A 21,982-nucleotide genomic window follows, 5' to 3' on the forward strand; every position below is an offset into this window, starting at 1 on the left:
ATACGACGAAAACCGAAAGCGTATATGTGTGCTGTGTGTGAATGCGTGTTAATAGTGTAAAAATTGCCTTGATCATGATCGTCGAACTGATCAAAACCTTGAAAAATAAATGAACTCTGGCAAAATTCAGCATCGACACGCCGAAAACGACAAGCGCACCATATTAATCCTCGAACAAACGGCCAAAGCCGTTTGTTTGAAGGCCGCTGAATTGGCTGAGATGTATCACCAATATGACATTCCCATACATATATATATATATATATATATATATATATATATATATATATATATATATATATATGTGTATGTATGTATGTAAACCGCTCACCGTGCATTCCAACACAAAATCCACGGGGCATAGCGTCTTTATTTACAAATTATCACAGTCACAGTACACCGATCGGAGTCGCAGTACACCGATCGAGGAGTAAAAAACAACGCGCCATCAACAGCAAGCACCACCTGTTCTCTCACTGACTGGACGGGACGCCGGCGCGCGTCGGCGCCCAGCAGCGTCCCGTCCAGCGATCCCACTCTCACCCTGGCAGCTAACACGGGGCCGGCCGGCGGCGGGTCCGTGGCGCGCGGCCGGCCCTCTTTGGCACACACTGTATAGGGTAGGGGGCAGCGACGGCGGCATCGGCGCGGCCTCGGAGCCGGTCACACGTGCGTCGCCAGTGAGCCCGGAGTCAGCTGGCTGTCCAGCACGTACTGCGCGCGGCCCGGCGGCTCGGCGTCGTAGCGGCCGTAGCGGGCGTAGCGGCCGGCGTCGGCGGGCCGGCCCGGCTCCGGGGGGCTGGCCGAGCCCGTGTAGAGGCCGCGCGCCGCCCGGCTCGGCGGCTGCGCGTAGCCGTGCTGGTCGTAGCACGGGTAGCCGGCCAGGTCGCCGAAGGTCGCCGTCTCCTGCGGCAGCGGGACGTGGCGGCGGTCAGGGCAGCGCGCCGAGGCACCGGGAGGTGCCGATGGCCAGGTCAGGATGGGGTGATCAGGTGACACCGTGATACAGCATTTAAGTTGAGGCCACCATCGCTGCTTTCCACAGTCACCAGGGATAGGGACCAGGGAGGATACCTGTCATCACCCCGGTCGTTGTGGAGAGCTGTCCGGCCCAAACAATATCAACGGTGAAGGTCGACCATCCGCTGTTTTGGTTTTGTTCGGGACACAGAGCAGCGCCAGAGCCGCCTGAGGCCTTTGAAAACTTTGGGGAGGGGATCAGAAGTCAGAACCACACGAGAATTTCCGAGAAAGGTATTAAGCTCTTGGCACGTGGTGAGACTGCATGCTCTACAGCGAACCACCAGTGATCGGAGGTAGAGGCTCTTGGAACAGTGATGCCTTGGCGTATACCTGCTGCGCTGGTAAAGAGCGTGCTCACGTGTAAAACCTTTGGGCGTTCTCCAATCAGTTGGTATTTGTAAGTGTACATCCGCCATATACTTCAAAGATACGAGCTCGAACGAATTACCGGCGTTGAATCCCGACCACTTGCAGCCGAAATTAACGGTGTCCGTTATCCGTTAATTAATTAGATCCCGAATCCAAAGTTAAGGACACACCACCATCACCACCACCCCTAACGTCATTACATTGCCCGAAAAACATTAATCATTCTAATTTGTAGGTGGCAATTACGGAGACCGCATTTATAGGCCGGATGAAAGTCATCTGATTGCAAAACCAGCCTGGCAGGCCTTTGAGCGTGGATAATGGAAGGATATTGGATGTGGCTCGATGCCCTTCGGCGGGCAATCGTCTGAGTGTGGCAGCAGCGTTTCAATTTCTGACCGACGATCGACGAGGAAGATCGCGACGCTAATGACCACGGCAGCTACACGCGTCGTAAAACAATCGAAACCCCATTATCGCTACCGGGAGCGCCGGGCTCTGAGCCCGCCGCCGCAGGCGCGTCGGCCGGCCTCGGCGCGGTCGGTCGGCCAAACAGGCCCACCTTGGCGGATGGCGGGCGCTCCACCAGGCCCACCTTGGCGGATGACGGGTGCTCCACCAGGCCCACCTTGGCGGATGGCGGGCGCCCCACCAGGCCCACCTTGGCGGATGACGGGCGCCCCACCAGGCCCACCTTGGCGAAGTGCGGACCTTCCACGGTTGTTGTAGGACCTTGCTTCCACCAGGCCCACCTTAGCAAAGTACGGGCGTCCAAGCAGACTTACCTGCGCAAAGTGCGGGCCTCCCGCCGTTGTTTTAGGGCCTTCCTCCCACCAGGTCCGCCTTGGCCAAGTGCGGACCTTCCACCATTGTCGCCAGGCCCACCTTGGCGAAGTGCGCGTGTCCCAGCAGACTTACCTTGGCGGAGTGCGGGCGTCCCAGCAGACTTACCTTGGCGAAGTGCGCGTGTCCCAGCAGACTTACCTTGGCGGAGTGCGGGCGTCCCAGCAGACTTACCTTGGCGAAGTGCGGGCCGTCCAGCAGTCCGGCAGCGTCTTCCCCGCCTCGGCCGGCGGCGGCTTCACCGTCGCCCTGCCACCGGTCAGTGATGACGTCATGGCCGGCCTGCCACCGGTCGGTGATGATCACGCCCATCTCCTCCTTGAGGTCGGAGTCGGACGAGCTGCCGTCCGTCTGGTGCCTCAGCTTGTCGCGCCGCGCCTGCTCTGTGGGCCACCCGACCGGGCGTCACCGGGTGTCGCCAGGTGTCACCGGGTGTCACCGGGCGTCACCGGGCGTCACCGGGCGTCACCGGGCGTAACCGGGCGTCACCGGGCGTCACCAGACGTCACCGGGCGCCAGCGGTCCACACGCAGGGTGGCGGTCACCAGACAGGGGAGGGGCGGCTCACAAAGTCCAGGGAAGAAGCCAGCAGACTGGAGGAGGGGACTTGACCCTCTCCACCTCCAATGCGGGCAGTGAGCACGAGAACGGAGCCAGCTAACCGGGCGATGACTTGTGCGGCTCCAGTGCCTGGTTTGTGATGTTGACGCTGACTGTTGCTGGCAGGCCTGACTACCGCGATTGGCAGCATACAAAAGGACGAGGGAAATGCGAACTTGAAACGACTCATCTTGTACCGCACCTCATAAAGGAAAGACGCCTAACGAGTCGTCGTCGTGTTCTAGTTGTAAGAGGCTTGGGAGGCGGTCGCGTTTGCGGTGAAAGCGCACAATGTTACGAGTGCTCTGTTTACATTGCTGCAGGCGTAATTTTCAAGCCTGAAAGGACCGATAGTGGACGGGTGGATCGCGGTCTGCTCGGAAATGCGGAGCACCCTGTATCCCAAGAAACACGACATGCATACCTATGGCAAGCGCATGTGTACGTACCACGCAAACATATCAGTGCTAAAACGAATATGCGTGTTTAGCATCCACTTTAAAAGGCTTAAAATGACAGGTGTTTCCACGCACCAGAGGGCCATCCAACATAACGCCCGCGTTCCACACCGGCACAGTGATTTCCGGAGCACTGTGGTCCGAGCTGCTGCCGGGCGCGAGGCCGGTGGCCGCCGCGCCCGGCCGCCACCACGCCGCTACTATCCGCTAACACGCCATCCCGCCGCTCCAATGGGCAGCTAACGGCGCTGCAGCGCGCTCGCAGATCAATGCTCACCGCTCGGCTTGTCCGAGGCGCGCCGGTACCGCCGCTGGCACAGGATGATGACCAGCGTGATGGCCGCGATCACCACGATGCCGCCGATGACGAAGATCAGGATGACCAGCAGCGGCAGCGCTCCTGCGAGAGACGGGTGGAGGCCGGAGTCAGGGGCGGCGCGGCTGGTCCACTCTTCCGTCGCTCACCTCCACGACGCTCTGCGCAGCGGCGAATGCGCATTACGCGGACCAGCCGTTATAACCACACACTTGCCAGCTGATCACGCCACGCCGCAGACGTGGGCTCGAATCGGAGCCATTCCGCGGCCGCCGGCGCCCGGCTCCCGCCTCGTCTTCGCCCGGCGGCGGCACGAGCTCCTCTCGCGTCGGGCGGTGCCGGCCGAGACCAGGCGCCGGTGACCCGCTGTCGGGCCCCGCCGGCGGGGCTCTTGTCATATGGCACGGGAGCCGGCGCCTCTGATAAGCAGCGGCGCTGCCGGACACCGGCGGCCCGTCGGCGACGCCCGGCTGCATACTGATGAACGGTGCGATGCAGTCGGCTGCCCCTATTGGAACTGGCATGGAGGACGTCCCGCGCCGCCGTGAAACGAGGTCTCGGAGCCACTTTGCAGCTGCGATAGACCCGGATTGAGTGCGCCGGCGCGACGAGCACCCCGTGCCGACGGGCCTGCGGTACGCGGGTGGGGGGAGGACGGGAGAGCCCCGCGCGCGCTGCCGCACGCTCGGCCACCTCTGATGTTTGCCAGGCTGTCCGTCACAGCGCCGTAATCCGGAATAAGGGCCAGTTGGGTCCAAAACAGCGCCCGTCTGCGGACGCCAGGGGCGGCTCGCCTGCGCCAGGGGCGGCTCAGGCTGCACCCCGCCGAGACCGGCTGCCGGTCCTGCGCCAGGGGCGGCTCAGGTTGTACCCCGCCGAGACCGACCGTTGATCCTGCGCCAGGGGCGGCTCAGGTTGTACCCCGCCGAGACTGGCTGCCGGTCCTGCGCCAGGGGCGGCTCAGGTTGTACCCCGCCGAGACCGACCGTTGATCCCGCGCCAGGGGCGGCTCAGGCTGTACCCCGCCGAGACCGACCGTTGATCCCGCGCCAGGGGCGGCTCAGGTTGTAACCACGTGGCACGCTGCACCAAAAACCATGTTACATGGTTACGTGCATGCAGCTAAAATCTTTGCAGACAGTTGCAAAATCCGGCTTAAGTGCCGGTGCATATGGCGTCTTTCTTTTGCCGGCCGTTTGGTCTTTACTTCAAAATATTTCTGCAAACTTTTGAGCTATAACTCTGAGCGGAAGACCTCACAATTTTGCCTTCGTTGTGGAACCAATAACGTTTCCAAAATGTTACCGTAAATCCTTTGAGGATTTATTTAAATGAATGAATAAAAATTGAGTCGAGATCATTGGTAGCTACCAGTGTAGAGGTCGGAGCGAAGTGGCCGAAGCCTCGGCCAGTGGAGGAATCGGAGCGAGGCGGCCGAGGCCTCAGCCAGTGGAGAGGTCGGAGCGAGGTGGACGAGGCCTCAGCCAGTGGAGTGGTCGGAGCGAGGTGGCTGAGGCCTTAGTGGGTGACTACGACAAAAGTCAGCAGAATCGCTGGCAGTTGATGGTCGTCTACAAGAGCGATCAGGAGAGTCCTGGTGGTCCACTTGGACAGCGGTCAGGAGCACGCGGCCACCTTTGAGAGATGTCAGGAGAACGGAGGGGGCTGGTGGAGTGTTCAGGAGCGCATAGTCCGCAGGGAGGGGTCAGGAGAACGCGGCAGACTGGGGAAGTGTTCAGGAGCGCATAGTCCGCAGGGAGGGGTCAGGAGAACGCGGCAGACTGGGGAAGTGTTCAGCAGCGCATAGTCCGCAGGGAGGGGTCAGGAGAACGCGGCAGACTGGGGAAGTGTTCAGCAGCGCATAGTCCGCAGGGAGGGGTCAGGAGAACGCGGCAGACTGGGGAAGTGTTCAGCAGCACATAGTCCGCAGGGAGGGGTCAGGAGAACGCGGCAGACTGGGGAAGTGTTCAGCAGCGCATAGTCCGCAGGGAGGGGTCAGGAGAACGCGGCAGATTGGGGAAGTGTTCAGGAGCACACAGTCCGCAGGAAGGGGTCAGGAGCACGTGGCCACCTTAGAGAGATGTCAGGAGAACGGAGGGGGCTGGTGGAGTGTTCAGGAGCGCATAGTCCGCAGGGAGGGTCAGGAGAACGCGGCAGACTGGGGAAGTGTTCAGGAGCGCACCGTCCGCTCGGAAGGGTCAGGAGAACCTTGATGGTCGGCTGGACGCCCGGTTGACTTCATTTTCCGCGTTTAACGGCTTTCGTCATCCAATAAACGGCCTTTGATGTTCTTCACAGTAAACTCAATAACGAGAAATACAGTCCACAGAACGTACATAAAAGGTATTCGGGCGGGCTGGATGGGCTCAAAGCGGGAGTCGCTGGGATGCGACGCGAATGAAATAGTGGCCGCCGACAAAGCAGGACGCTGAAGCATCATCATCGTCCTTCGCCGCCCTACACCGTCCCAAGCCCTGGGCCTGATCCGCACGCCGATAGAAAGCCTGCAAGCCGCGGCGACTAGGTCATGGCGCAAAGGCACAGACGGGCTTCCGTTTTCAGTTGATGTATGGTGTTTACCAACTTGATGGATTTTGCTATTCTTGAATACCGCTGTCAGGTATATTGCCCAAAATGTGAATAAACGCCGCACCGCATGAACACCGTAGCGTTCAGTCCCGGTGCTAACACCGATGGGTCGACATCGGCAGCCTTTGTGATTGACGGAGCGCTAATAGCATGCCCGACTAGATACCGTGCACGGCTGGCATGAATGAAATACTCTTCGCTGAGCGTTTACTTGACATGATTAGCGTACAACGCACATTGATAAGCTCCGCCAGGAAAACAGCAAGGCTTCATCGCGCCTGCGGCATCGCATCAAATATAAGCCAAAATGGCATCGCGCGGCGAGCCTGGACGGCCAAGCTCGGCCCGGTCCGGTCCGGTCCGGTCCGGTCCGGTACGGTACGGTAGGGTACGGTCCAGCTCGGCTCGGCTCGGCTCGGCTCGGCTCTGATCGGCTCTGATCGGCTCTGGTCGGCCCAGCCTCGTCCAGCTCTACCCGGCCCGGTTACGCCGTACGGGGCCGGCCGATATTGCTTGCCGATCAAATACGCGGCACTCAAAAGCCGCGGAGGAGAGCATCGCACGCTCCAACGTGCCGCCCCCGCGGCGCGCTGGAGCGTGTTGCGACCGTCCGCTAGTGCTGCGGCCGTCGTCGGACGCCCGCAACACAGTGTCCACACAGCCCCCAGACATGTCTTCGATAAGCAGAGAAGCCGGTTACGTGAGACAAAGCCGCAACTTACACCACTTTTGAGTCGTACGGCGTGCGCGTCAGGGTCAAAAACAAGGGCATTATCATCGGGATTGCGGTTCAAGTCACTAATGGACAGGACGAATCGGCTGAACTGGACAACTTTCCTGCCGGAATGGGCATACGGCATGGGTATACGATATTCCAGGTTTAGAGCGGGAGCAAGTTTCAGCCTCGCTTTTAGGAATTAGTTACGGGTGGTGCTTTTAACTCTCGGAGAACTCCAGGCCGTGCGCTATCTGTTTCCAGACAAAGCTAGGCAGAATTTGACCAGTCTCCAGACAGCACCGACGGGGGCGTCTGTTCACTCCGAGAGCAACACTATCCCAGTAATCCAACCCATTCGGCATCTCCTCGCAACACCCAGCCAGTTCCAGCTCCAGACAGCATCCTGTCAGTTTCCAAACAGCACTGCGCAGTGTTCCTATCCAGACAGCGCCCCGACAGTGCGCCATCCTGACAGCCCGTCCGCGTGTCAAACAGACAGCGCCAGCCGAGCAGTAATCGGCAGCGACGGCCGACATTTCATGAGCCAAAAATGCAGCGCCAAATACGAGCGCTCCGGGGGTGTACGGCCCGACCGTAAAGGGCACGGCAGCCGGCGGCCTAATGCCATTACAAATATGCCACCGACGGCGGCGCCGGCGGCCGCCGGAAACGGCAGCTCGTCACGGCACGCCGCTATGCATCGGACGTCTGCTTCGGGCACGAGAGCGCGTGCAGCTTTGACAGGTCGACGTCGCCGCGGTGCATGAGCCGCGTGCGTGCAGTGGCCGACGCTCTGCACCTCCTCCGAGATTCTGTGCCTTGCACAAGTCTCTCACGTGGCGCTGGCGAGTTGGCAGACGACTTCTCCCCGGCGCCCGGCGTCCGACCACTCACTTTGTTTTTGCAGGATGATGGCCGCCGAATCGCTGCCGTACGCGTTCTCGAAGGAGCAGTTGTAGAGACCGAAGTCCTTGTCGAGCGCCCGTGGGATCACCAGAAGGCTGCGCACACCGCCAACCACGGGCTCCTCTATCACTTTATAGCCGGATAGTTCTGTGAAAACAGACGCGGATCCGTGGCCAAATGGTACAGCGCCGAAACAACCTGAGCCAGTTTAATTAATCGTACTTGATTGGTGCGGAATCCGATCAAATGCGTGAGACACCAGTTCAATTTTGATACTTTCCAGCAACTTTGCAAGGGCTCTAAACAAACTACGAGGAAGTTAGCGAGGCTTTCATGCATAACTGCGCTCTCTCCGTTCGAACGCCGAAACTACGGCCCATCGATTTTAACTGGAAACCCCACAGACTAATTTCTGGGTCATTTGAAATGATCGCACCAGCGCTCGCCTATTCGCCGGGAATTTCCTAGCAACAAGAGCAGCCTCACCCACTGGAGCGCACCGGCAGAGCCAGAAACACGCCCTGCGGCTTGCCGGGAAACCCGTCCTAAGCTCCACTTAGTCATTGACACCCCACACATCCTTGCATTGTCAATAACTCCTGTCTCTATGCCACATTCCACCACACAACCAGAGACATATTTTGCCACTCTCACCGTCAACCTCTACCTTCTCACCGATGTCCGCAACCCCGCGTCCTCATCCGCCTGCTGACCCCCCCCCCCCCCCCCCTGCTGGCTTCCCCCTGCTGACCCCCTCAGTCTGGTGCTGGTCGGCTCGCCAGCGGCCACTCACCTGGCGAAAGCTGCTCGTGCTGGAAGTACCAGGTGGTGGTGTGCGGCGGCGGCACGCTCGCCACCACACACTCGACGTGCACGGTCTCGCCGGCCACGCCCTGCTGGCGGGCCCTGGCCGTCACCTCCGGCCGCGCCCGCACGAACAGCGTCAGCTGTCGCGACACGGCCGGGAAGCCCTCGGCCGAGGCGTGGCACTCGTACCGGCCGACCGTCTCGCGCGTAGCGCGCAGCCGCAGCCGCGGCCCGACGCCCACTCTCTGCCGGCGGCGGTCACGGGGTCAGACGAGGTTCAGATGGTGCGATACTGACCCTCTGTCGTCGGGTCACAGGGTTAGAAGTGTTCGGAGGGGGAATACCGACCCTCTGTCAGCGGGACACGAGGTCAGACGGGGTGGTACTGGCTCTATCGGCAAGGGGCACCAGGTCAGACGACATAGCACTGACCCTCTTCCGGGGGAGGCGGATCAGAGGTCACACGACTGGTACTGACCCTTCGTCAGCGGGCGGTATGGGTGAGGTTAGCGCTGACCCTCTGACGACGGGAACACTGGGTCAGCAGGGCGAGCGACCACGACCCTGAAAACGGCCGGACGACCACGACACGGGTTTAGGCAGCGTAGCGAGTTAGGCGGAGCGACATGAACCCCTCTGCCAGCGGATATAGACCAGTGGGGACCAGCGGTGACGAACACCGACGATTTTCGTTCTTTTCCTTCAGGTTTCCAAACATTTGCACCGGAGTGGGATAACAATGAAAATCTGCGTACATGCTTTACAGCATGAGATGCCATTTCGATGTTGTACGTGGACGACTTCACCTTTTACGCACCGCAGCCTTTGTCCTTATATGAGCGATACATCGTAGCCGGACACAGCGCGCAGGCCCGATCGCCAGGATTTCTGTTCCCATCGAAAACTTTCCAAACAGTATCAGTTGATAACGGGGTACTTCCTCTTTATCGTTTTACTGGAAGGCAACCTTCGAAACCGCTGTCAGCGTAACATTCGTCAGAGGTCAGATTCAGTTTGCGTACTGCGGCAGTGAATCGCCGGAACGTGGACATGACAATGCAGTGCTTGAAGCGGTGCAAACGGTGTCATAATAACACAACAAGATAAGCGTCGATAATTTGTGATCTGCTTAGGGCTTATGTGGTGGATTTTAACCACACGTCATTCAAGTAGCTGCTTATAAGGCGGCTGAAATAGGTTTTTTCGCCGACCTTCATTACGAGGGCGCAGGTCGAGCGAGCCCTACTTCAGCAGCCACAAAACAATTCAACTTAAATAGCCTAGCCTCACTAGAGCCGTCTGCCACGCCTGCTGGAAGCCAACAGATTCACATTCGCTGGCTGCAGCATTATTCTCCCTTTACTGTTTTCAAGACTATCCGAACTCACATGCATCAGTGCTCGACCAAACTCGGCCGATGTCGCTGTTTTAAAGACATTCCAGGCGGACAGTCCAATGCATTGATCAGACCCATTTGTGTGGCCGCCCAAAGGTGTATGGTTTCATTAGTATAAGTTTTAGTATAGCATGACAATGCTCGCCAATTGGTGCCCGCTCGTTTATCTTACGGTGCAGAACATGTCTGACTGGCCTTGCTGTTTTAGAATGTCCTTTAGAATCATCACGACTACTGAAAGACCTCGTCCGGCACCTGCAAGTCTGCTCATCCAGCTCATACAATCCACGTCGCTTCCCACCAGACTCTTGAAGAAACCACTGAACTTAGATGGCACCAACGGACTGGGAAGCACTTAACGATACATTCTAGATCCCGTGGCACCAGCAGACCACCATACAGGCGAAAAGCTGACAATGCTGCTCGTAAAGCCCCTTTCAACCGTAACTCAGTACAACTCGTTTCACAGTCCTATTTCCACAAACAACGAACCAAAATCCATCATTACAGAAACTAGCCCCGACTAACTGAGAAGCGAAATGGTTTTGTGTCGGGTGACAGCTTTGATGTCTCCATTTGTCAACCCGGGAGGACAAATTGCAAATTAAAACGGAAGCGTTAGCGGGACTACAGACATTACGGCGGAGCAATCAAAGCGGGCGGGGCTTTGGTGGAAAGCCGTGGCCCGTGGTCAGCAAATGACCCCGCATGGGTACAGTCAGGAGCAGGCACAACGTGACCCTTTTAGGATGTGATTGGGGAGATGTATTGACGTCACTGGTGGAATAATTGTTCTGACTTTTGTGCTCGTCTGATGTGTTAGTATGTCCGCGACGTTTCGGCCAACTGATTGTCCGGCCGTCGTCGGACGTTATCTGGTCCTGAGAGATTTCATGGTGTTTGGTTTTCAGTCGTCTACGCGTCACAACCCGAATTTTCTCCTTGGCTTTGTGGTGGCTCAAACCGCGTTCTTCTCATTACAAATGCAGCGCTCTGCCACTGAGCTAACCGGCATCGTCTTTAGTCATATTTTCCCGTTCTTCCCGGTTGGCTTAGTAGTGGAGCTCTAGACACGTAATCGGAAAAAACTGAGCCACCGGAGAGAATTTAGTTTGTCCCCCCTGTCTCTCTCCGGGCTGGCCTAGCAGCAGAGAGCTGCACTTGTAAACAGAAGGCCCAGGTTCGAAAACGTCAAGGAGAAAATTCGGGTTGTGATGCGAACATGGCTGTCAGCAAAACGCCATCCAGCCCTCGGGAGCCAACACCAGACAAGGGCCGGAAATTAACTGGCCGCAACGTTGCGTACATACCACTCTACCAGACGAGGCCCATAGCCCCCCCCCCCTCCCCCCCCACACACACACACAAAAACATTCATGACAGTCATGAGGTGTTGAGTCGTCTGCTATGACGCTGCATAAATTCGAAATGCCCTGCATAGATACTAAATGCAAACCAGTTCTCGTTTTAGTGATGTGAAGTCCAGCATTACAAGCATCCTGTTGGCTGTCATCTACCAAAAGCCTTCGCTTTTTAATGAGAGACGAAATGGACATGTGCCGGATGAAACCGAACATTGAACAACAATAAACCTTCCGGACTTTGCAATATAGGTCTGAAATATCGACGCCAATGTACCATGGTCTGAAACTAGAGCCCCAGATTCATGTAAAGTATTGATCATCCAGCCTCCAAGGTCTCCACCACGATAGTTCAATGCATTTCACCTTACGGTGCATATCACGTGTGCCTGGGTTTTGCATTGCAACAAATACCCACGTCGGCATTGCCAATCTCGTCTCTATTATGCATTCACTTGTTGTGCTAAATTTATTGTCATAGAATACACCAACAAACAACTGTTCATCATCAGCATTTATAACTTTCAGCACCATAGACCTCAGTATTCAATTTACAGCTTCGTGCTTTTAAAGTCGTTAATGTGGAAAACACGATAATTTGCTTACGCACATCGCGGGTCACGTGGTCTGAGGCATCAGTCGCCACTTATACCGCATGGGCTGCAAGATGACTCTACTTAAGCACAAAACGACCCACGTAGGGATTGACTGACGACACTTTAGCGTCAAAAATAGCCTGTAAATTAGTTCATAGTTCACAACGACCCATGTCAATGTAGCAGAGTGTTATTTCGCCACATTCGCTGAAGCCTGGAGCCAAGGTCGCGGCAGCGCCGGCGTAGCGTGGCCTGGCGTGGCGGTCGACAGTCACGACCGACAATCACGGGTCCACTGCGGTCCAGACAGCAGGCCGCCGCACCTGCCCAGCACGGCCGGACAAAGGACGGGCCGCGGTCCAGGCAGCAGGCCGCCGCACTGGCCCAGCACGGCCGGACAAAGGACGGGCCGCGGTCCAGACAGCAGACCGTCGCATTGGCCCAGCACGGCCGGACAAAAGACGGGTCGCGGTCCAGACAGCTGGCCGCCGCACCAGCCCACCACTGCCGGACATAGGACGGGACGCGCGGGGGACGTGGAGCTGAGCACAGGGCATGCACGGGACAAAGCACGGAACGGACACGGAACTGGGGCACGGTACAGACTTGGGGGTGGAGCAAGGAACAGACACGGGGCTGGGACACGGCACAGACACGGGCTGGGACACGGAACAGACACGGGGCTGGGCACGGAGCAGACGCGGGGCTGGGCACGGTACAGACACGGGACCGAGCACAGGTACAGACATCCTTCCGAGCCGAGCGGGCCGACGGTGACCTACCCGCTGGCAGGACTGGCAGTCGCGCTTGACCCAGGTGACCCGCGGCCGCGGGTTGGCGTCCACATCACAGCGCAGGCTGACCTCGTGGCCGGCGTCGGCCGCCACGTCCTGCGGCTCCTGGCGGAACCGAGGCGCGTCTGCCCCGGTGCTCAGGTCAGAGAGGTCACACGGAAACCCCGAAACTCCGCCTGCCTTGGGCTCGGGTCACAGAGGTCACCCGGGACCGTAGGAACCCTCGCCTGCCGTGGGCTCAGGTCGGAGAGGTCACCCGGGACCGTAGGGGCCCCCGCCTGCCGTGGGCTGGGTCACAGAGGTCACCCTGGACTGTAGGAACCCCCGCCTGCCGTGGGCTCGGGTCACAGAGGTCACCCGGGACTGTAGGAACCCTCGCCTTCCGTGGGCTCAGGTCGGAGAGGTCACCCGGGACTGTAGGAACCCCCGCCTGCCATGGGCTCGGGTCACAGAGGTCACCCGGGACTGTAGGAACCCTCGCCTTCCGTGGGCTCAGGTCGGAGAGATCACCCGGGACTGTAGGAACCCCCGCCTGCCGCGGGCTCGGGTCACAGAGGTCACCCTGGACTGTAGGGACCCTCGTCTTCCGTGGGCTCAGGTCGGAGAGGTCACCCGGGCCCGTAGGAACCCCCGCCTGCCGTGGGTTCAGGTCACAGAGGTCACCCGGGACTGTAGGAACCCTCGCCTTCCGTGGGCTCAGGTCGGAGAGGTAACTCGGCGACCCCAGAACCTCTGTACACCGCGGGCCCGTGTACGTTCGTGCTTAACGGTGACCACCGCCCTCAGCTGTCTGCCGCCCAGGCACCGAGCAGACGGGTTGGGGGTTATGGGCCCTTCTGCTGAGTTCCTGGCGTGCCCTGTCTGCCCCGCTCAGCCGGAGTACTGGTCACAGGGCCGTGTAAGGTGCCGTTCTGCACCAATCCATTCCAGCCACTTTCACGGGTGACATTTACGCGATGGTCGCAAAGTATAACTGCTCAGTGCACATCAAACGCCGACACATTCACGGACGCGGCTGGCTGCATTGAGGGCTATTTTAACATCGGCAGTTGTGTGCAAGTCCAGAGGGCTCTGGCAGGAACCCATTCCACACCTGCAGGTCGTGTTCAGCCGGTGAGCCACGTGCCTCGACATCAGGCACTTACAGAGAACGCTGACGCGCTGGACGTCGCTACCGGGACCCACTTCATTTTCGGCCCGGCAGCGGACTGTGGCGTTGTTGAGGGCGCGGCCCACGCTCCGAAGCACGAGCTGGGCTCCGTTGTGGCCCGCCTGCTCCTCCTCGTTCACGAACCACTGGTACTTCACCTGGGGCGCGGCGGCCGCGGTCGTCAGGGCACAGCACACGTGGCACGGTCCCCGGGCAGGGTCTCGTTTGACCTCAATGCCGAGACAGTCTTGGGGGGGTCACATGACAGCGACACAGAAGGCACGCACCAGCAGCGGTTTTCACTCACGCATTGCTGTGGTCTGCCCAACGCCAGCCCACCCCAAGCTGGCACCCACCCCCGGCACGTCCCGCAACGCCACCCGTGACCCGCGACCCGGCCGCACCTGCTCGGGGTTGGCGGTGGCGGAGCACGTGAACGTCAGGTCCTGGCGCTCGACCACGCGCGGCGCGCCGGCGCGCAGCGTGACCTGCGGCGCGAACCGCACTCGCAGCCGGAGCGCGGCCGTCTGTGGCGCGCTGAGCGCCGAGTTGTGCGCGCGGCAGGTGACGGTAGTGTCGTGGTGGCGCGCCGCCGCCGTCAGCGTCAGCGTGGAGCTGACCAAGCTGCGCTTGCCGTCCGGCAGCACTGACACCTCGGTGCGGCTGGAGCTCTCCATCAGCTCCCGGTCCCCGCTGTACCACTCGATCTGCGCAGGGGGAGGGGGCAGTGCGAAGAGCTCAGCTTTGGTTGCGGTCAGGCTCGTTCAGTGTTGCAATTTTTACCGCCGTAACGGAGGGGGAGGCTGTGGCACGGTTACCGGTACACCACTCACCTAGACGCACACTCACTCACCCACTCCACATCAGTGCGAGTGCGTGGGCGTCGGAAACGGAGGAATGTCTCAGTGTGGGTGTGATTCACGGCTGATTCAGGACCGATTCATCTGGCGCAGGGTTCACGAGGTGAGCCGCAGCTTCGCTGAATCGCCGGTGGCCTGACCTTCGCGTGACAGTCGGCGATTATAGGCGCCCTCGCCGGCCCACGAGATGAGCTCGACGATTGGACACATGACCGGCGGCTGCGGCGGCGGGGCACCTCCGGACACCGGCTGGACACAGACCGGGTGGCGCCGGCACAACCAGACGGCTCATGGACACAGACATGGACATGGGCATGGTTCCGGTCCACGAGATTGGCCGTGGCGGAGAAGATGTGGACGTGAGCTCATATGGCAACGGAGCTTGTGTTGACATCGTCTGACAGCTGCCAGGACGAATCCTTGCAGCATCTCCTTTATCTAGAATCTCATCAGCAGCTGGCGAGCCCGACAGGGCCACAGTCAGCGCTGGCAGCCGCAGCCGCGGCCGCCGACGACCCACCTCGGCCGGCGGCTTGCCACCGCGGCTCTCGCACTGCAGCCGGACCACCGCTCCGGCTGTGGTGGACAGCTGGTCCCCCTGCACGATCCGCGGCGGCTCCGGCGGCACCAGCACCGTCAGGCGCGCGTCGCGGGACCTGCGGCGAAAGGGGACTGTCGTCAGCGGCGCGCTCCCGTAAGGCCCGAGGCTGCTGCTGACATGAGCCCATGACAACTTGCATCGCGTCGCGGGGAGGCTGACTCGCTGCAGTAAAAGCTTGACAGGCTTAGCAGGATTTCGAGTACAGACACAAGACCCATTTTGGACCTGAATAGCTCCTGCCTCAATTGATCAGCACGGTTCGTTACGGTCTGACCCGACCCGACCCGACCCGACCCGACCCGACCCGACCCGACCCGACCCGATCCGACCCGAACCGACCCGACCCATCCCATCTCATCTCATCTCACCCCATCCCATCCCATCCCATCCCATCCCATCCAAAGTTTCTCTGACGAGCCAAAACCAAATTGGGCCGGACTGACGGGATATTTCAAAGCATATCCTAGTAACCACGCATTCTCCCAATTCACCCATTCAGCTCATAAGAAGAAGCATAATTTAATCAGAATTGTATCAACCATTTGCGAGATACTTGCACATTGCATCTTCATAAATATTTGCCATGCATACTCACTTCATACACGTAACTGGATATATGTAATACAGAGCTATACAGTTAATTTCATGCTGTCCACCTTCTAGAGCGCATGCTCAAGTGGTTTGGAATTCTGGTTTTGGATTCAGCCCTTCCTACCACAAATTGGTACTTCTAGCTTTCCGCCACTTGAATGCCAATATGAAACAAGCAAAGTAACCTGATAGCTGATATTAACTGATATTATATGCAAAAATGTTTACGGCTTTCTTACATAGTACGACAGTGGGATGGAGCTTTAAACGCACACGCATGAAGAAAAGGATTTCAGAGGAAAAACCTCCTGTCTAATGAAACGCAAACTTGTTAATCTGTTTTGGTAGGTGCCTACCAAACAAAAAAATTCCAAACAGAACGGCACAAGCTCGCACGCACTAAATGCTTACGTCGCTTGTTTGCATGTTGGAAAGCGCAAACAAACAAGATCAAGCCGTCGAAAACCTATGCACGGTGGCACACCGTTCTACCATGCGAAGCAGCACGATACCATGGAGCTGTGGCAACCTTAAGGCATAAAACATTCGCCGCGCCGGGCATTCCTTCAGTGTCAGACACACACTAGAGCCTTCAATATTGAGCACGGTTTTGCGTAGCGGCGCTTCGTTCGCCGTATGTACCGGGCGCCTGGCAGGGCATCGTCACGCAGCAACGGGGACAACTGGCAGCTTAGTTCGGCTCAGTATGAAACGTCAAGATGAACGACAACGAAAAATAAAATACTTGAATCAGGAGGTGATAATACTCCAGAATCTGTCACTAATCCGTAACATATATCCATGTTATGTCATGTCATGCTCTTTAGGATGCGCAATGTGGGCCGGAAAATACTGATGCGACTGAAATCCAGGGGAGGACCAACGTAAACTTTGCCATATGGAATTCGCGGCGTGGATTTGAATTCGTTTCAGCATTGTTGGTGGCACATTGTGATCGAGCTTCCGCATAGCTTTGGCGTGACTAAAGATGTAAGGATAAAAACGGGAGTGGAAATGTCATTTGAATTCGAACAATGATATCAAAAGGCTACAGACGTGTAAGACTCAGGTAACTCTCCTTATCATTTACTCACAGCTTCATCGCACTTTTTGACCGGCAAAATTTTCTTCCGCAGATGCAACTATTGGAGGGTATCTCAGAAGCATGTCAAACGATAATGCACACTTTATAAGTTACAGCGGCGTACGGCTACCAAGAAATGTAAGCATTTCAGCACTTAAATAACTTATAAAGTCCAGGCTTATGACATTACATTTCACGTTCTCAGACGATGTCAGGCAAAACCAGTGCGACTGTGTCGACCTTGTACGTCCCGCGGCCGGGTGGACATGGCTTGGTTCGTCCAGAATCACAGAGCAAAGTTAAGAACTTTGTTGATTATTGTTGGTTCACGCTGCATTCAACATGCGTATGTACCGTAAAGGCTAAAAAGGTCATGTTAATTAAGGCCTTTCCAATCGAAATCTGGCGTTATATTGGCTTGTCTTTATTCCGTGTGAATACTTACACGGCGCTGTTCAGAAGTGCACAGGCTGGTGGTTTCGCTTCAGGAAACCAATGAAACTTCACGAAACCCGTGAACCGCTGGCCGGGAGCAGGACATCTCCCAAGTCATCCACATATTGTCGGATCTCTCCGACCTCTGATACAGCTGACATTGACCAGGCGCCGCCCCTTCCCCCGCCCCCTGACCCCTCACCCCACCGCGCCCATGCCTGGTGAGCTGGCCCTTCAGTGACCTGGTACCGGGTGACCAGGTCAAGCGGGCCGATTGTCGCCGGGTGACCAGGTCAAGCGGGCCGAGTGCCGCCGGGTGACCAGCTCAAGCGGGCCGAGTGCTGGGCAATCTTGTGCCCACCAAAACCGTGTCGGCGTGCTCCCAGTTACCTTCCGTCAGATGACCTCGCTCGAGACACCCGGCTCCGACTGACGTAGCGTCCGGTGACCCCACTACTACTGACCTGATGCCGGGTGACCCAGCGGCGGCGCCGACCTGGCACTGGAACACGGCGTCGTCCTCCAGCGCCACGCGCTGAATCTCCAGCGAGTAGATGCCCTCGGTGTCGTCGCCGATCATCTGGTAGCGCGGGTAGCTGGGCAGGTCTCGGATGGTGCCCAGGCCGAACTCGTCCCGGGTCCACTGCACCTTACCCACCGCGTTCGTCACCTGCCGAACGCGTGCCGACGTCGCACTCCTCAGTATGCCAGTCCACGGCGTCAGTCGCCCTCGAGTGAACAAGTTCGGCCGTCTCAGGCACACCAGCATACAAAGAAGGCCTCCTCACGCTCTCCAGCAAACAGCGCCACCTACTCACGCTATCCAGCAAACAGAGTCAGCCTCCTCACGCTCCCCAGCAAACAGTCAGCCTCCTCACGCTCTCCAGCAAATAGAGTCAGCCCACTCACGCTCTCCAGCAAACAGAGTCAGCCTCCTCACGCTCTCCAGCAAAGAGTCAGCCCCCTCACGCTCTCCAGCAAACAGATTCGGCCTCCTCACGTTCTCCAGCAAAAAGCCAGACTCCTCACGCTCTCCAGCAAACAGTCAGCCTACTCAAGCTCTCCAGCAAACAGAGTCGGCCTCCCAACGCTCTCCAGCACACAGAGCAGGCCTTCTTGCTAACCCTCTCACTCGCGGTCTGGGGCTGTAGAGCCTGAAGCACGGCTCTGGCCAGAACCTGTTCATTGTCCGGATTAATTTGCTCTGTGAATGGGAAATGTTAAGTTGTAAGACGATCAGCATAACCTGGACTGCTCAGAGCCACCAGCCTAATACCAGTATTAAATTGATACTGCAGACGGCTTTGGGAGTTTACTAGGGCGCGTAATCTGGTTCTTTTCCTCACTGTTCTGGAATCGGATTTCGGCGACCAAAATAGCCTTAAGCTCTTCTTATCCCTATGCCGTGCTTCCTAACTGCCCTAACATTTCAATGAGAAACCTCTGCTGCAAATTGCAGCAGAGGAATTGGGAATTGGGAAATTGAGAGGAATTTGGAATTGCAGTGCAACGGTTTGTTAATACGACGTAAACAGCAGGTATAGCACTACACACTCCATGACTCTGGAGCGTTGGGAATATAGCCACAGTAATTGGAGCCGCACGGCTGTTGATGGCACTTCTGGGCTGTTTGGGAGTGGTGCTCGCCACTTGCCACACAAAGACAGGACACTGGGGGCCTTTTCGGGATGCATCGGCATTATCTTTTGCAATGCGGTGGCGATTGTCTTTGCCTAGGCTTTCGTCTAGGTAGCTGGAGGTGTTAAACTTCCCTTACTCCAAAAGACAATTTCTTAACAGCTTGATCATACTTCCTGGCTTACTAAGCACTTTTCGGTCCCTCAATGTCCTTTTGAAGATGCAACACTGGGGCCACTAAACTTTCTAATGGCAACGTGGTTAAAACATATGCATTTCTGATCCGCGTTTCATTAGTGCTTCCCACGCTGCTATTCTGGTCCCGTAATCTCAAGAATTTCCACTTGCGTGAACATACGCTGAATTATTTAGACTGAGACACCCTGAATGACATGACCTACGCGTCTGGGCCTTCTGTATCGTGTACCAAGCCAAGCCTTGTGAATGGACGGGTTACGTTAGGACGATGACGTCACGTGTATATTTTGCAAGAGGTATCTTCGCCTTTTCAAGGCTGCATGCAAGACCCATGTTTCATGACGTGCACATCGGGACCGATGAAACAGGTTACCCTAGTATATGCGTGTGTTTCTCTTCATTCTCCTGCACTTCCCTAAACTGGTTCATCTATTTCCGTTAGTTACACACGCCAACGTAAATATGATTAATTTTTGAGGAATTAGCATCCAGCAGATGCTGAAATTTGCGTTTGAGGATCGTTGCAGACGAAGTATAGCTAAACAGCTAAAGCACGAACACTTCAAATTGTCAATAACAGCGTGTACGGCAAAGTTGCACAAATGCCTAGAGCTTGATCTCCAAACCAGAAAAAAAAATGTGTCACGAACGATCGAGATCACGTACATTTCTCTGACGTGTTATGCGGCGTGTCAGGATCAAGCCTGAGCCGACAGCTGCCGACAGATCCATCTTTTACCGCTCGCAATCCCCGCTGCCCGCGCAACACCTCCGCGCTGAAATGCTTTATATAAATAATGCAGTGAGCAGCACAAGCTACTTTGGTTAGCACTAACACTGCGCCTCCAGCTGGCGGCATGGCTTGAAAGCGAGCACCGCGGGCGGAAGAGCTGGATGACAAGACAAGTGCGGACAAGTCCATACGATTTTGGGAGATGCTAGATTCTGATTTCGTGGATATGCGAATTTAAAGAAGCTGAAACTATACAAAATGCTGCAGCTAGGGCCGGGGAAAAAGGGTACATGCACATAATGCTGAACTGTATGGGAAATCGCTACATGAAGTGAACCGGACGGAACGGCGTCGTGTAGCCGTTTTGTCGGACAACCCACGACATACAGATGGATCAGTCTGCTAAAGGAGCACTGGTTGTCACCGTCCCACAATAGCTTTATTTTGAAGGAAGTTTACGCATATTCTACAAGCAGCGATATTGCGCCACTCTAGAAGCCACATGAAAAATACGGCAAAACTGTGGGGACAAACAGCTAAAGTGTTCCAAAACGTCCAACGTGCATTGCCTTAACAGGAGTCGGGGACTGACAGAGAAGCTACTTAGCTCACAATACATGTGCCCCTAGTTCCCAAAAACTTTCCTCCCTCTGGCTCAGTTTTGCACCATCACAATGCGTCTGCTTCTTTCTTATGTGTTACAGAAGTCCTCTATGACTGGTCGTATGCATCGCAGGAGGACCTCTGGTATACTTGTGCGCTGTGAAGAGTGTGGTGCCTGGTAGCATAAGCCAAGTTATGCATAATGTGAACTTACAACAGATGCGCTGCTGCGACGAGACAGTCCAGACGCAGACTACTAACAGGCTTTCACCGTAACTGCCACAGTCCTTCAACCCGTTCGAAACGCAGCATAGCCTCGGCCAGCTCCCAGACCGAGAGGGCGGGAGGCCCAGTGGACAGTGGTTGGTGGTCAGTCCAGACCGACCGTTGGTCGTCCCGGAGGGAGGCCACGCCACGCTCCAGCGCCTGGCATCCGGACCGACCTGGCAGGGCAGCACCACCGTCTGCCCCAGACGGACGTGCTGGTCGGACGGCTGCCGGACGAACGCCTGCAGCGCGGCGGCCGCTGGGCCCAGCAGCAGCACCAGCAGGCGGGCGGCGGCGGCGCGCACGCCCGGCCGCATCTGAAACGGCGCGTCGCGTCAGCTGGCGGTACGTACAGCAGCGCACGCACCTGTGCTGGCTATCTTGCGCGTGGTAGCTGGGGGCGCACATGGCAGCTCAGGGTGTGCACGCGGCTGACGGTACAAATCGCCGATATCGGGGCACACAGCAGTTAACGGCGTATGCGGTAGCTCATTACACACCGCAGTTGGAGTTCAGTACAGCTGTTGCACACTGGTAGTGGCTGGTTTCAAGCGTTGCAGTACAGCGGCAGTACTGTGCGGGGCAATGTTAAATCTACTGCGAATCATGCCTACGAACATGTGGCTCAATTTTAAAGTCCGCACTAAAGGTGTCAATTCCGCTGAAGTTAACAACAACAAAATCGGCCGATTGGCTGCACTCATGCTTAAGTGGTACATGCATTTCGGTTTTACGGTGCCCTATACAAGCTAATGCGTACTTAGCTGACTCCAGCGCAAGGCAAGGAAAAATCAAGCATAATTTATGGTTGGTGTTGACGACCAGGAGCATGGAAATGCATCATGAAAGGCAAGGGCCTAATCTCCTTTTGAACTCCATGATATCCATACGCCATCACAAAGTTTATTTTCGCGAGAAATGAGAGGACCACTGGCCCCTGTCCCGTTACTACGTCTCAACTGAAAGCCCAAGGAACAGCATTTAAACTGGGACAAACATGCCTACTGTGGTGAACGGGGTTGGTGCTTAAGATACATATCCTGCCA

The 21,982-nt window shown here is 57.0% G+C and overlaps 1 protein-coding gene across 1 annotated transcript; it reads right to left on the reverse strand.

Annotated features, from left to right (window-relative positions):
• Positions 1–473: 473 nt before the first annotated feature.
• Positions 474–21,190, reverse strand: LOC119107927 (irregular chiasm C-roughest protein). The gene is made up of 12 exons (XM_037231524.1): positions 21,113–21,190; positions 17,962–18,167; positions 15,307–15,442; positions 14,331–14,633; positions 13,922–14,084; positions 12,765–12,901; positions 8,616–8,874; positions 7,811–7,969; positions 3,571–3,693; positions 2,410–2,618; positions 806–906; positions 474–480 (listed from the first exon to the last, which is right to left on the reverse strand). The coding sequence occupies exons 2-12, from the start codon at positions 18,075–18,077 to the stop codon at positions 474–476; spliced, it is 1,713 nt and encodes a 570-aa protein (XP_037087419.1). The 5' UTR covers positions 18,078–18,167; positions 21,113–21,190.
• Between the last annotated feature and the right edge of the window lie 792 nt (positions 21,191–21,982).

This window comes from Pollicipes pollicipes, unplaced genomic scaffold (assembly GCF_011947565.3).
Source record: "Pollicipes pollicipes isolate AB1234 unplaced genomic scaffold, Ppol_2.1 Scaffold_2555;HRSCAF=2994_pilon_pilon_pilon, whole genome shotgun sequence".
Classification (NCBI taxonomy): Eukaryota; Metazoa; Arthropoda; class Thecostraca; order Pollicipedomorpha; family Pollicipedidae; genus Pollicipes; species Pollicipes pollicipes.

What these genes read in the sequence shown, in the direction of transcription:
- LOC119107927 (XM_037231524.1), bottom strand. Translation starts at nt 18,077, where the DNA reads ATGATCGGCGACGACACCGAGGGCATCTACTCGCTGGAGATTCAGCGC. An exon ending in CCACCGCCAACCCCGAGCAG is followed by an intron (nt 14,085 to 14,330) that starts GTGCGGCCGGGT and finishes GCCGCGCCCCAG; the next exon opens with GTGAAGTACCAGTGGTTCGT. An exon ending in CGCCTCGGACAAGCCGAGCG is followed by an intron (nt 2,619 to 3,570) that starts GTGAGCATTGAT and finishes GGTGGCCCACAG; the next exon opens with AGCAGGCGCGGCGCGACAAG.